General features: G+C 37.1%; 2 protein-coding genes across 2 annotated transcripts; one reads left to right on the plus strand and one right to left on the minus strand.

The window, feature by feature from the left end:
• Window positions 1–1,511: 1,511 nt before the first annotated feature.
• Window positions 1,512–10,999, minus strand: LOC122021602 (rust resistance kinase Lr10-like). Its single transcript, XM_042579739.1, has 3 exons — window positions 9,837–10,999; window positions 2,997–3,035; window positions 1,512–2,830 (listed from the first exon to the last, which is right to left on the minus strand). Exons 1-3 carry the CDS (start codon window positions 10,669–10,671, stop codon window positions 1,752–1,754), a joined length of 1,953 nt encoding a protein of 650 aa, XP_042435673.1. The 5' UTR covers window positions 10,672–10,999; the 3' UTR covers window positions 1,512–1,751.
• LOC122021601 (rust resistance kinase Lr10-like) lies at window positions 10,981–13,675 on the plus strand. The gene is made up of 3 exons (XM_042579737.1): window positions 10,981–11,873; window positions 12,203–12,372; window positions 12,448–13,675. Exons 1-3 carry the CDS (start codon window positions 11,056–11,058, stop codon window positions 13,557–13,559), a joined length of 2,100 nt encoding a protein of 699 aa, XP_042435671.1. The 5' UTR covers window positions 10,981–11,055; the 3' UTR covers window positions 13,560–13,675.
• Window positions 13,676–15,121: the final 1,446 nt, after the last annotated feature.

Here is a 15,121-nt window from a genome sequence, read left to right on the forward strand (position 1 = left end):
TCTGATCGGGCAAGCTTTCATTGTGACAACTTATTGGTGCCTAAATGGCTCCAGAGCCCGATGCCCGACCAACCAGATGGTCTGGTTGGGCAAGATTTGGCTGGTCAGACAAGCTTTCATTGTGACAACTTATTGGTGCCTAAAGGGCTCTAGAGCCTGATGCCCGACCAACCAGATGATCTAGTCGGACAAGCTTTCGCCCTGGCTCATGGTGCTCACAGCTTCTTAATTTTAACTTCCACATTAAGTGGCCCTCAAGACTTTGACCTATCTTAGGGAGGCTCATCTTAACCATCGTATAGAAATCTGATGTGAATTTATCTCTTTCAAAACCGCAGTATTATAAATATGACAAATGATTTTGGAGTATAAGTTGCTTTTGGGTAAAAATGAAAGGAAAAACTCATTCCATCGCTCAGTGTGCAATGCAACATGAGAAAAAAAGAGGGGAAATTATTCAATCCAAATTTTTAACGAGGTCATTATGTCACTCGAATCAGCCAATGTAAATTTTAGAGCGTCAGTTTTTTATAATCAATCCTTAATTATTAGATTAAAGATATCATATCTCTATCGTCTATATTAATACTTTAGGAGCTTCCGTTTTATTAAAAATATCTTATATTAGGGTGTTTAGTAGTTATCGAATGGAACCCTCTAAAAGGAAAAACAAAAAAGATAATGATACTTTGGGTTCAAAAAATGAAATTGATAGAAGATGGAATATCTATTTCAATTGAATAAAAATTACGAGTAACTAGCATTTTAATTTGATTGCTAAATCTACTCAATGTAGAAAGTAGTGCTTTATATATTTTTTTCTTTCTCACTTTTAAATGGATAAAAAATAGAGAAAGAAGGGTAAAATTAATCTCCTTCATTCTAATTTTTTTAAAGTTGGTATTAGGTATCTAATTTATACCAATTAATCATGAGAGTGATTAATTTGGTCCCATAAAAGTTTTCTACTAACTATAAGGATAAATAAAAATGTACTCACAGTAAATAATCCATCAGACCAATATTATTTGATCAATCATCTATTAAAGAAAATTCATCTATTAATTTATTAAAACTAAAACTCAATATTTAAATATCTGATAAATTGAGAAGACATCCTACTCATTACCCCATGAACAAATTAAAATTTTCTTCTTTTAAATAGATAGGCTGTTGTTCTCTCCCTCATTCATCTTTAACTCCTCTCTTCAAAGTAATGTCAACTTAAATCACTTTCCACTACCAATATGGGAATTGGAATGCCACAAGCCACAACTCTTACATGAGGAGAGGACAACTTGGTGGGCAGTGAACCAATTGGCATAACCTTGCTGTATGTAGAAAAACAATGAGATTTGCTAATCTATGCATTTAGACAAACACATGAAGAAGTGATAAAGCATATGCATCTCCATGAAAACCTATATACAACACAAACAGCTTAATCAACAAGACAATGAATACTATATGTTAGCTTTACAAGCCTACAAATTGTGTAGTTATGGAGAAGTATTAATAAGTCATAATGTCATGCTTTATTTTCAAGAATAGAAAAAAGGCAAATAAAGAGTTGTCTTCTTGCCAATTCTCTCCTCTACTTCAACATAGAATATATTCACTACGATATGAAGGATTGTATTGTTACAGTTGAATTTAGAAATGATCAAATTTCATGTGTACCATAAGTCACTTAGAACTTACACACAAAAGGAGAGAACTTACATATTTGACACATTTATTAATTAGCATAATCATGATTCGTGTTGGGAGACAAATGGCTTAGGAGGCATGTGCACTTCTTCTGAGCTCCCTATAAGCATATGAAGAATTCTAGTCATGGTAGGTCTTTCAGTTGGACTCCATTGAATACACCATAAAGCCACCTTAGAGAGTTTTTGTAATATTTCTCCATCATTTTGCTCCATTTTCATTGTCATTACCAAGTCTTGTCTTTCAACTAGTCGATCATACACCCATTCTGGATAATAAATCTCACTCTCTCTTCCTATTTCAGGATCATGATTTTTTCGGCCTCCTATCATCTCCAACAACAGCATACCAAAACTATAGACATCAGATTTATATGACACCGTCCCGAAATTCCTACAATACATCTCAGGAGCAATATATCCCATTGTGCCTCTAGCAACCGTCATTGTCACGATACTAATATCCCTTGAGCAAAGTTTTGCTAGTCCAAAGTCTGAAATCTTTGGATTTAAATCATAATCTAATAGAATGTTATGTGGCTTAATATCAAAATGCAAAATACGTTGTTCACATCCCTGATGTAAATACTCAATGCCTCGAGCAATGCCTATTGCAATGTTCAACAATTTCTCCATGCTCAATGATTTGTTGCTTCCTTTGTCTTGTCTTGAGAAAATATACTTCTCTAAGGATTCATTTGGCATGAACTCGTAGATGAGAGCACGAGTTGATCGTTCAGTGCAAAATCCCAACAAGCGAGTAATGTTAATATGATGAATCCTTCCAATGGTTGCAACTTCATTTATGAATTCTTGACCTTCCCCTTTTGAACTCTCGAGCATCTTAACTGCTACCGGAATACCATTCGAAAGCTCTCCCTTGTACACACTTCCATATCCACCTTGCCCTAACTTATTCTTGAATCTCATTGTGATCTTTCTAATATCAGAAAAAGAGTATCGAGTTGGTTGTGCATCACCATATGTTGCAAGAAAATGTTCTACCTTGAAACGAATTTCTTCATCCTTTTGGGACTTCTTCTTTAATATAAACAATATAATAAGAGATGTTAATGCCACTACAAGACCACCTACAACTACAAGACCACCTATAAATGTTCCTGCATAGAAACGAATCATTCAAAAGACTTTTTTTATAGAAAGAATCAATAAAGAGATTGAATTAGTAATATTATAAAATCTATATTTAGTTCTAATGGACTGTAGAATTTATTTTCTCAAATTTTTTATTCAAGAATATAATTTTAAAGTGGCACAAGGACTCACCAACTAAATCTTCAACTATGCGCCCAATGTTTGTTGTTTCTGTCAAATAAAGGAAAACAAACAATTAATAATGATTTATTTTTTTCATCCAAATAGTATTACATAACGAAGGCAGGGAGTTCTGTTTTATCTAAAGATGTGCTACTTTTGAAGTTATTTTTTTTTCTTTAAATTGGTTTAAAATTTTAGTCCAAATCAATAACATGGCAAAACCAGAATAGTAAAACACCTTTTTGTAATGTTAATTTGCGCAACGATCATCAGGAAGATGTATGGTCTTAATATTTTCTAGAAATTAAAGAAAACGTTCGATCAATTTGTTGAAAAAGTTAAATGATAACGGTACCTTAATATATTTCTGATATGTTATTGACAAAATATATGTTAGAAATGGCAATGGAAAAGGAGGTCGAAAGGATGAAGTCTTGTTTTTTTTTGTGTACGAGTTTAGTTCTATATTATAAGTTTTAATATACTATGGTTAGTTTATATTGTTGTATATGTATTGATGATATGAATAAATGCATAGGGAGAAGTTCTCTTTGGTGTGTAGGGAGCACAAATCCAAAGTCCGGATTTACACTGAATCAAGTTGACTTATGTGCAAGCATGACCTATGCGCATCAAATGTCAAACAAATCGAGACAAAATTTGTTCAAGCTAATGAACCAACATTTTATCACCTGAATCTCATTTTACTACCTGCTTAAGAGTGTACCGGAAGCATTAATATGAAATTAACGGTCGGCATTAAATCCATTAATGATGATTCCGTAACATCTCGATAATAATGGTTGGCATTAAACTTAGCATTGAATGACTATAACTCAGCTATTCATTACAACCATGAGTGAGCCCTCTTATAAAAGGAGGTCGTGAGCAAAAGTAGGAAGTGGAGAAGCAAAAGAATTCCTCCACCTTTGTTCTTGATTCTTTCCTCTCATTCGTGCATTCGATTGGCTAAAATACTCGTGATAGTACTTGGATGCATTCTAAGTTCACCATCAGCAATCAATCCTTGGTTGTATGAGTAGTTTTACCATTGTATCCTGGGGAATCGACGACCTGAGAGAACCTCGAAGCACAGCCAAAGGTGGGGTGAATAGTTGAGCGCAAGCCTCGGCATCTCCCTAGGCAAATTCCTTTCCCGCCTCGACGGCTCCGACTCCCAACTCATATTTCGACTCCCGACTCCCAACTTGGTGATTCTGCTTTCAAACTCAGTGATACGAAACAACAATATTCCTGAGAACCTAGCAGCTCGGTCTGACTTTCAAGGCTGACAGCCTAAGATTATCTACTAAAGTCATCTCAACAGATAAGTCTAAATTTAATTTGTAAATTTAGTATTTTTCCAAAATTTCTCGCAAAGATTGTCCAACAATCTTAAAAGAGATTTATTTCAATTGAGATGATCACAAAAAGTATTGAGGTGCAATAGATTCATCACATTAAGGCTCCATCCACTCCGATTGGAAATGTTCCAATCAATTATGGGGAAAGACCAGAGAAATTCACTGGATTGAACTTCAAGAGGTAGCAATAGAAGATACTCTTCTACTTGATCACGCTCAATCTGGCTCGGTTCTTGACCGAGGACCCTCTCAAGCATGCTAAGGATGTTGATGTTCAAACCATTAGTGCAATAGAGGCATAAACTCATTCAAAGTTTCTTTGCTAAAACTATATCGTCAACTGCCTTGAGGACTCGCTATACGTTGTGTATAGCACAAAGAGAATGGCTAAAGAGTTGTGAGAGCCCTTGGACAAGAAGTACAAGATGAAGGCTGCGGGAGCCAAGAAATTCATTATGGGATGATTCTTGGACTACAAGATGGTGGACTTCAATACAGTGGTCAACCAAGTCCAGAAACTTCAGGTGATCCTACACAAGTTTCACTCGGAAGGTATGGTTCTAAGTGAAACCTTCCAAGTGGCAGTAATCATTGAGAAGCTACCTCCCAATTGAAAGGACTTCAAGAATTACTTGAAGCATAAGAGGAATGATATGAATGTGGAGGAACTCGTCGTTAGACTTCACATCGAAGAATACAACAAGAGTTCAGAGAGAAAGTTGTTCTCTCAAGTTATTGTAAAAGCCAACATGGTCGAACACGGTCAAAACTCAAAATGAAAGAATCTCAAGTCTTTTAAGATGGGACCTAGAGGACGTATAAGCAAAAAAAGTTCTCTGAGAAGTGCTTCAACTATGACCGAGTCGGTTATAAATTTTTAAAATATAGAAAATTGAAGAAGAAGCAGGAAGTCAACCTTAACGAGGGACTGGATATGAACAACCTCTGCACCGCGATCTCCAAATTGAACCTAGTGGGTTAAAACTTGCAGCAATGGTGGATTGATACCGGTGCCACCAAACATATCTACTGCAACAAGGAGCTACTCCACAATTTTGAAGAAATCAAAAATAGAGAGAAATTGTTAATAGGGAACTCAACAACCTCTGACATCATGGGCCGAGAAAAAGTGGTGCTGAAACTGACCTTAGGCAAAGAGTTAAATCTCAAAAATGTGTTGCATGTTTCGAAGATTTGGAAGAATCAAGTGTCCATATCACTGTTAAGCAAGCATGACTACCACATTATTTTTGAATCAAATAGAGTTGCTCTATCCAAAAATGAAATATTTTTAGGAAAGGGTTATGAAACCGATGGGTTGTTTAAGTTCAGTGTAATGGCGATTACGCCTAAGGTTAATAAAATTGCAAATTCTTCCATTTATATCCTTGAGCCTTTGTGTTTGTGGCATAGTAGACTATGATATGTTAACTATGATGTGTTACGTAGATTAATTAACATGCAAAGCATGCCAACATTCCACCTTAATCCAAAACACAAGTGTGAAATTTGTGTTGAAGTAAAAATAACAAGGTTATTTTTTCATCATGTTGAAAGGACAGTGAACCGCTCGGCTTAATTCACACTGACATGTGTGACCTTTAAGGTACACCAACACATGAGGGGAATAAATACTTCATCAATTTTGTAGATGATAACACAAAATACTGTTATATGTATCTTTTCAAAAGTAAGGATTGAACTATAAAGAATTTTATTCTCTATAAGAATGAGGTTGAAAATCAACTTAATAAAAAGATTAAGGTGGTTCGAAGTGACCGAGCTGATGAATATGTTTTACCATTGATTGAGTTGTGTACTAAATATAGAATCAAGCATGAAACAACAACTCCTTATACTCCTCAGCAAAATAAAGTTGTTGAACGAAAGAATCAAACTCTAAAACAGATGATGAATGCTCTTCTATTAAGCTCTGGACTACCAGAGTTTATGTGGGGGAAGCCATATTAACAACTAATTACCTTTTAAATAAAATACCCCAAAAGAAAATAAATAAGAGCCCTTATAGTTGTAAAATGGAAGACAACTATCTTATAATATTTGTGAATATAGGGGTGCCTTGCAAAAGTTTTGGTGTATGATCCGAAAAGAATTAAGATAGAACCAAAAACTGTTGATTGAATATTTATTAGATATGCATATAATAGCAGTGTGTTTCAATTTTTTGTGTATGAATCACAAATACTGGATATACATAAGAATTCAATAATAGAATTAAGAAATGTCTCATTTTTTTAGCATGTATTTCAGTATATGACCCGAGAGGAAGCTAGCCCCTCAAAATGGGCATATGAAACACAAGAAGAAAAAGATGATGATGAACCAATTGAGGTTGAGCTCAGACGAAGCAAAAGATCTCGAGTGGAAAAAATTTATGGAATGAATTTTATCACTTTCAAATTGGAAAAGAAGCCCCACAGTTACTCAGAAACAATAAGCTCTTCTGATGAACATCAATAGAAAGATGCAATTGTATTTGAGATAGACTCTATCATACAAAATCAAACTTGGGAACTTGTGAATCTTTCTCAGGGAAACAAATCACTAAGATGCAAGTGGATCTTCAAGAAGAAAATTAAATCAGATGACACGATTGATAAATGCAATGCCAGATTTGTTATCAAATGATATCAACAACAAGAATGTCTTGATTACTTTGATACGTATTCTTTGATGTCGTTAATAATTTCTATTAGAGTGTTGTTGACTATTGTCACTCTATGACATCTGGAAATACATTATATGGATGTAAAGACAGTCTTTCTAAAAGAAGATTTAGAAGAGAAAATTTATTTGGAACAACTTGAAGGATTTTCTATGTCAGGGTAGAAAAATAAGGTTTATAGATTGGTGAAGTTGGTGTATGGCTTGAAACAAGCACCGAAGCAACGGAATTAAAACTTTGAATGTGGATTCAAAATCTATGAATATGATAAATCTGTCTACATGAAAGTCACAGAGAATGACTTTGTCATCTTGTGCCTATATGTAGATGATATACTTATCATTGGAATTAATGATAAAATAATTAAATCTACTAAAGATATGTTGAACTCAAGATTTGACATAAAAGACAAAATTCTTAAAATAGCAAAAGGACTTGTTCTTAGTCAGTCATAATACGTGGACAAGATTCTTGAAAAATTCACTAAGGGTGATATTGCATTGACACAAACGATGATAGATACAAGTCAACGTCTATCGAAGAATCAAGGAAAAAATATCTCTCAGATAGAGTACTTTTGAGTGATTAGAAGTCTGATGCACTTGATGAATCATACATGATCAAACTTAGCCTACGCAGTAAGTAAACTGAGTAGATATATGAGTAATCTCGTGTTGAGTGCTAGAAAGAGATAACAAGAGTATTGAGGTACTTAAGGAATACTCATGAATATGGAATACACTATACGAGATATCCTGTTGTGATCGAAGGATACAATGATGTAAATTGGATATCAATATGAAAGGCTCAAAGTCTACTAGTAGATATGTATTCAGTTTGGGAAGTGTAGTTATTTCATAAAAATCTTCTAAGAAAACGGTAATAATTAGATCCACGATGGAATCTAAATTTGTAGCTCTTGACAAATGTGGTGAAGAGGTTAAATGAGTATGACAATTTTGAGAAGATGTTCCTAGATGGCTAAAACCAGTGCCGATAATTTACATACATTACAATAGTCAAGCAGTAATTAGTCATATATAGAGCTATCTGTATAATGGTAAGTCTGGACATATACGTCATAGATATAATATCATTAGACAACTACTCTCAACGGGAGTTATCACTGTTGACTATGTGAAGTCAAAGGATAACCTAGCAGATCCATTAACCAAAGGATTAAACAAAGAGTCAGTTGTAAGTTCATCAAGAGGGATAAACTTGATGCCGATGAAAAATGTTGCTGCAAAGAAAATCCAACCTATACAAACTAGAGATCCCAATAATTGGGTTCAAAGGGACAACCTAACTGCACCAACAAAGTTGCTCACTATGGGGGAATGACCCAATATATCAATGAAGGATAAAGATTAAACACACGACTTTTAATGATCCAGTAGAGTAATATAGAATACTCTTAAGAAATTACCTATGTGATAAAAAAATTGGGTCACTTCGAAGAGAATTATATATACAATTCTTAGAGTTTCTCACAAAATCAGACGTATTTATGGCCAAGAACAAACACACTCATAAGAACTAAGTTGTATTAGGGAAAGTCCTTGTGAGATATGAGAATGCTTACATAGACGGTAGAACAGTTTAAGAACATCGTGTCTATTGTCAGTCAATAAGCAAACATATCTTCACAAGGAAAAGTTCAAAAGGTAAAACCTACCTGTCTTATACTAGACCCAACTATTAAATGCTATCACATACCCTATTTCCATTCATATGGGAGATTATTAGAAATGTGAATGGAAAATGAGATGGAAAGGAAGAAAGAAACTCCTTTGTGTATAGTTTAGTTCCACATTGGGAGTTTCAATGCATTATGTTGGTTTATATTGTTAAACATGCATTGATGATATTACAAATGCATGGGAAGAGGTTCTCTTACACGGGGGTGCGTGGGGGATATAAATCTAGGGTATGGATTTACACTGAACTAAGTTAACTCATGTGCAATCACGACCTGGGTTCGTCAAATGCCGGATTGGTGGCAAAATTTATCTAAGCGAATGAACCAACGTTTTGCTATTTGAATATCTTTTTGGTACCTGCTCAAAAGTGTAACAGAAGCATTAATCTGAAATTAATGGCTGACATTAAATCTATTAATGGTGATTCCATAACATCTCGACAATAATGACTAGCATTAAATCCATTAAGGAAGATTTCATAATATTTCTACAATAATGACGACATTAAACCTAGCTAGCATTGAATAGTCATAATTCGGTCATTCATTACAGCTAAAGTAGGCTGTGAGCAAAGCAAGAAGGGGAGAAGCAAAAACGAATGTAAAAAAATTTCTCCACCTTCGTTCCAATTATTTCCTCTTAGTCGTGCATTTACTTTATTGAACTAATCATGATAGTACTCGGATGCATTCTCAATTCACCATAAATAACCAGTGCTTGGTTGTGTATGTGGTTCTGCCGTTGTATTATGGGAAAAAGACAACCCGAGAAAATCTCGAGCACAGCCATAGATCGGACGAAAATATTTTAAGGAAACTATATTGAGAACATGTCTCAGTATCTCTCTCAGCAAATGTCTTTCCCAACTTAGCGACTCCGACTGTCGACTCTCACAATATTGCTTTGACTCGGCAATACGAAGTAGCAATATGCCTAATAACTTAATAGCTCGGCTTGACTGTTAAAGTCGGCAGTATGGCTTAACTGATAAATCTTAATTTAGTTTATAAATTCAGTATTTTTTTTTTAAATCTCTGATAATAAAATGTCGGACAATATAAAAGGAACGTGAGAACATTAATGGAACGAAGATTACCATGGCGCCTCGCTAAGCAGGCAGTTTGGTTTCTTCTGCGGCTAAATCCACATTGCTTTCCTTCTTCATGGCAGTCTCTGCACATCTCCCATTCTGGAATATTAAGAGATACATCCATCTGTAGCATTTGATTGAATCCCTGAACCTGATCTCCAAACGTCGGTCCACCTGCATAATATTCGATATTACCACCAATTCCAGTGCTCACGCATCCTGACGGAAGCTGGTCCATGGAAGCCTCAAGCTTCGCTACATAAATCCACTCCCCTTGACTTCCATTGCCGAGGCACGGGATGGGTCCGGTGATCCATTCCGGATCTGTTGCTGTTTCACTCGAGCAGTTCACCAGCATATAATCATAACCGTTGTCATGCTCGTAGTCATGGTAAAATAAGCCGGTGGGAATGATGGAGCTGAGCTTTTGCAGCGGACACTGAGCCCATTCATCCCCTAATAATTTGATTTTAACTGAATCAGTATCAAAGTGGACGATCTTGCAGGGCCCTAAACGAGGAAGCTTGATGGTGGCATCACCGGCAGCTGAACATGAGACCTCCAAACCCTGAACGCCGCAGTACATAGGAGTCGAGTTGATCAGGCGAAAGGGATATCTGATATCTATTCCTCCGCAGGGGGAATTCGTTTGGCAATCTTTGATAAACTCCTCTCTCTCCTCCCCCTCGAGATCCTGAGGCAAAATATGAATGGCTTTGGAATTAGCATGGAGAAGTAGCAGTAGGAGAAGGCAGAGTGAATATGGGTAGATCAGTAGGCCATTCATGGCCGGTGAAATTAGATTAAGGGAGGATAGGGGAGGTGAAAACTGAAAAAGCATCCCATTCCAGTTGGGACTTAAAAGAGGAAGCTTACAACTTGTGTCGGGAAGTCAAGGTCAACAATGACTTTGTCTCATAATTAATTTAGATTTAATTTTCGACACCGTATTGTCATCATCATTGTGGAAATTCACACTGTTTGTAAATTCCCAGAAATTTGAGTCGACAAGGACTTTGATTTTCAAGTGGTAATTAAATTCCAAAAATGGACTTGCAGGTTGAATCTAGGATATTGCATTGACATTATTGTCCTTGATTCCTCGCTTGCTTGAAGTGCCTGGCACGACACGCAGACAACATTCGCTACAAGTTGACTTTGACTGACAAGTAAACGTGATTGCCTGCAGATCAACTTCCAATTGTTGTAGATTCCCTTGAGGTAGATGGAGAAGACATATGCCAAGAACAGCTCTCGCTCCCTTTGCATTGTCATGGCCTGCAAAGCATCATGGCGCAGCTTCTACGCTCTGCTTCTGCCGCTACTCTTCCTCCAACTGTCCCAGGCTGCGGTTACAGCTACGGGGCAGCATCAGCAGCAGCAGCAGCAGCAGCAGCAGCGGAGCCAAGAAACATGTGCTCCATTCTCTTGCGGTCTGATCCTCAATTTCAGCTACCCATATCGTCGAACAACTGATCCGCCTCAGTGTGGGGATAGGAGGTTCGAGCTCACCTGCGACGGCAACAAATCCACCATGCCCATTGGCTCCACTCACTACTTGATCACTCGGGTATTGTACGAAAACGCCACTGATATATCGTACAAATTCTTCACTGAGATATCGAACGTATCCCACCGCATCAGCTTGGTGGATCCGAAGTTTGCAAATGGAAGCTGTGGCCTCCCTTCCCAATCCTTGTCGCCCTCCTATTTTTCAAGGTCTGGCTATAGTGGCCCATATGATTTGTGGGCAAGTTTCATTAATTGTACGCGAAGAATCGAGGGCCAGAGTTTGTATCGGCTTGTTCCTTGCTTGAGCAACAACAACACTTTTTTCGTCTACGTCGTTTTTGCATCTGACGGATACAGATTGTCACACCTCTATCCATCATGTCAATTTATGTCGATGATTCCAGCGACAAGATCCACAGCAAGGGATGCGTTTCACATTCTAAAAGAGGGATTTGATTTAGGTTTGGAATCATCGACCTATAACTATATCGGACCCACATTATTCAGCCGATGTCTGAGTGGATTCAAAAGGTAATTTAATGAACGCTTTGTCATTCTCATCTTTCCATTCCAAGTTGCTAATCAACTAGTGATCCACTCCCTTCCATGAAACTTTGTGCTACAATAGAATTGCTTAAATGGTGAAAACAGAGACCTTTCGTAGCTGTGCAACTCTTGGGACAAATTTAAACTTTGAGAATGCTATTTTTATATTTTCCTTTACTGAACACATATGCAAAAAAATGTCTTCCATTATGAATATTGGATAGACTGTAGAAACATCACCTTGTTGGGTTAATTTTTCTTTTTTCAAATTGCATACAGCTATCTGACTCCATTTTTTAACTAATCTCATGCAGACAGTTCTTTGAACGAATAAGAAGCAAACACATCCTCTTGCGAGTTTTCTCCCTCGTCAGAAGTGAGATAGACTTTGCATCTTGCATAGGAGAGAAAAACGAAAACATTTTGACTACTCGATTAACAATTGCTGTGGTGGTATTAATCCAGATTGTGCAGTCCTTTCTAGGTACATTTATGACCCTCTCTCCAACCCAGTCCATGTATCTGAAAATAACACTTGTTTTTTTTTTTCTGTACGCAGTTTTCTTGATACTGGGCCGATTAGTCATAGCGCCTATGATAGTTTTGTTCTCGCTTGGTTACAGACTATGGAACAGGCAAGTCTCAGTTGATCTTGTAGAAAAGTTTCTTCGACGCCAGCAAACGCTGATGCCGACAAGATATGCCTACTCTGAACTCATAGCAATCACAAGGCATTTTAGAGATAAGCTCGGCCAAGGAGGCTTTGGTTCAGTCTTCAAAGGGGAACTTATAGGGGGTCATTTTGTTGCAGTTAAAATGTTAGTCAACTCCAAATGCAATGGTGATGACTTCATCAATGAAGTTTCTACAATAGGTAGGATTCATCATGTGAATGTCGTCCGACTAGTTGGATATTGCTCCGACGGATCCAAGAGAGCTTTGGTTTACGAGTACATGCCTAATGGCTCACTTGACAAGTACATTTTTGCTCCCAATGGAACCAATGGTCACTTGTTTGCCTCGGAAAAACTCATTCAAATAGCAATTGGTATTGCACGGGGCATCGATTACTTGCATCAAGGATGTGATATGCAGATTCTACACTTTGACATCAAGCCTCATAATATACTTATAGATCATAATTTCACTCCAAAAATCTCTGACTTTGGACTTGCAAAATTATACCCAAAGACAAATGCTCTAGTATCCATTAGTGCTACAAGGGGGACAATCGGCTATATTGCTCCAGAGTTAGTATCTCGAAGCTTTGGAAAAATCTCATTCAAATCAGATGTTTACAGTTTTGGGATGCTACTATTGGAAATGGCTGGAAGACGAAGAAATGTGGATCCTCTTGCAATGAATTCAAGCCGAGTTTACTATCCATCATGGATTTATGATAAATTAACTCAACCGCAAGAGGTTGAAATTGACAATGAGTTTGAGATACAAAACTTAGAGAAGAAACTAGCAATAGTTGGATTGTGGTGTATTCAACTAAGACCAACTGATAGACCAACCATGACAAAAGTTATTGATATGTTAGAAGTTGATGATGTTGATAGTCTTCCAATTCCACCCAGACCCTTCTTTTCATCAGGGGATTCAGCTACAATAACAAAACCTAATTTAGGTTCAATTTCCACCGAGTTATCTATAGTTTCAGAGTGAATAACTATATTTTGTTTATGCATTGCTATTTCTTAGTATTGATGGTATGCTTGAAGAACTAGAATATGGAAAATAATTTGGTATTGATGGACATTATTTATGGAGATGTAACTTGGATTGTGGTACCTATGGGTAATGTTTTGATAATTGTTATTGTAGATTATATTTTACTTTAGAAATTATACTTGTATTATTGACATATTCTTTATTTTTAAAATCTATCTACATGTTAAAAATCAAATGATTTTCAGCATTGAGTATGATAGAAAAACTACCATAGATAGTTTACAATAATATAATAATAAGCAAGGTGAACAACCCATAAAATAAATATTTCTAGCTCAAATTGATCTTACTAATTGTCATATTAATTTGTTTGATTACAACAATAATAATAAATATAATTTTTTTTTAAAAAAATAAAGATAAGATTTCAAGATTTAATGTCTTATTTTTTTAAAAAAAAAATGCATTTCAAATTTTGTTGATATTAAGTATCTCAATAGTTTTATTTTTGTTATCATAAAATATCTCAAAAGCACCCTCCATAAAAACTAAAAACTTTGGAGGCTAGTCAAGTAATTGCTGCTGTGTGTGAACGACCCCTCTGGTGGGCAGACGAAGTTCTTTTGTTTCCCCTTCTCGTGTATGTGAATGACCCCGTCTGGTGGTGAGATTTCGACCTCATGGTCTCTCTCTCTCTCTCTCTCTCTCTCTCTCTATATATATATATATATATATATATATATATATATATATTGTTGGTGCGATTAGCACTAACGATTTAACCCAGGTTTTGATGAATGACAAATCAGGTTAAGTTAGTCTGTTGTTGTCTAACACTCTGATCGAGTGTGCAGGAGAAGTCCAGACAGGTTGACGGGCTGACCGGATGTCTGGCACGAAACCCAACTAGGTCGACGGGCTGACCGGATAGCTGGCGAGAAGTCCAAGTAGGTCGACGGGCTGACCAGACGCTTAGCGAGAAGTCCAACTAGGTCAACGAGCTGACCGGATAGATGGCGAGAAGTCCAGACGAGTCGAAGGGCTGACCGGACGTCTGGCAGGTAAGTAAGGTAAGTCACTGGAGGGGAGTGACTGCGAGGACGCGTTCCCGGGAAGGGAACATTAGGCGTCGATCCGGCTTAGATCCATTTCGGATATCTAAGTCGAGATCGTGACTAGATTCCGGTCTCGGAAAGACGGAATCTAAGTCATACTTTTTTCTATTACTTTGTTGAACTTAATTGTGCTAACAATCTGTTTTACAGGATATATATTTGCCTCGGACTAACTCTATTTTGCAGGAGAAGGAGTTCCTGGAAATAGGAGGTCCGGGCGCCCGGAAGGGATCCGGGCGCCCGGAAGGGATCCGGGCGCCCGGAGGTAAGTTTTATCCAAACTCGCGCGTAGCCACGTGGAACTTGTTGGTTGGACCTGCCACGTCCCACCAGGGCGCCCGGAAGGGATCCGGAGCGCCCCGAGCCTCATATAAAAGGAGGGTCAGAGGGGAGCTTCATAACAACAACGAAAAGAAAGTCTTCTACTGCTTGCTCTACTGC

Source organism: Zingiber officinale, chromosome 9A, assembly GCF_018446385.1.
Source record: "Zingiber officinale cultivar Zhangliang chromosome 9A, Zo_v1.1, whole genome shotgun sequence".
Classification (NCBI taxonomy): Eukaryota; Viridiplantae; Streptophyta; class Magnoliopsida; order Zingiberales; family Zingiberaceae; genus Zingiber; species Zingiber officinale.

Coding starts and splice junctions, on each gene's coding strand:
- LOC122021602 (XM_042579739.1), bottom strand. CDS start 10,671: ATGCTTTTTCAGTTTTCACCTCCCCTATCCTCCCTTAATCTAATTTCA. Junction 3,036..9,836: donor CTGCTTAGCGAGGCGCCATG/GTAATCTTCGTT, acceptor TTTATTTGACAG/AAACAACAAACATTGGGCGC. Junction 2,831..2,996: donor CATAGTTGAAGATTTAGTTG/GTGAGTCCTTGT, acceptor GTTTCTATGCAG/GAACATTTATAGGTGGTCTT.
- LOC122021601 (XM_042579737.1), top strand. CDS start 11,056: ATGGAGAAGACATATGCCAAGAACAGCTCTCGCTCCCTTTGCATTGTC. Junction 11,874..12,202: donor TGTCTGAGTGGATTCAAAAG/GTAATTTAATGA, acceptor AATCTCATGCAG/ACAGTTCTTTGAACGAATAA. Junction 12,373..12,447: donor GATTGTGCAGTCCTTTCTAG/GTACATTTATGA, acceptor TTCTGTACGCAG/TTTTCTTGATACTGGGCCGA.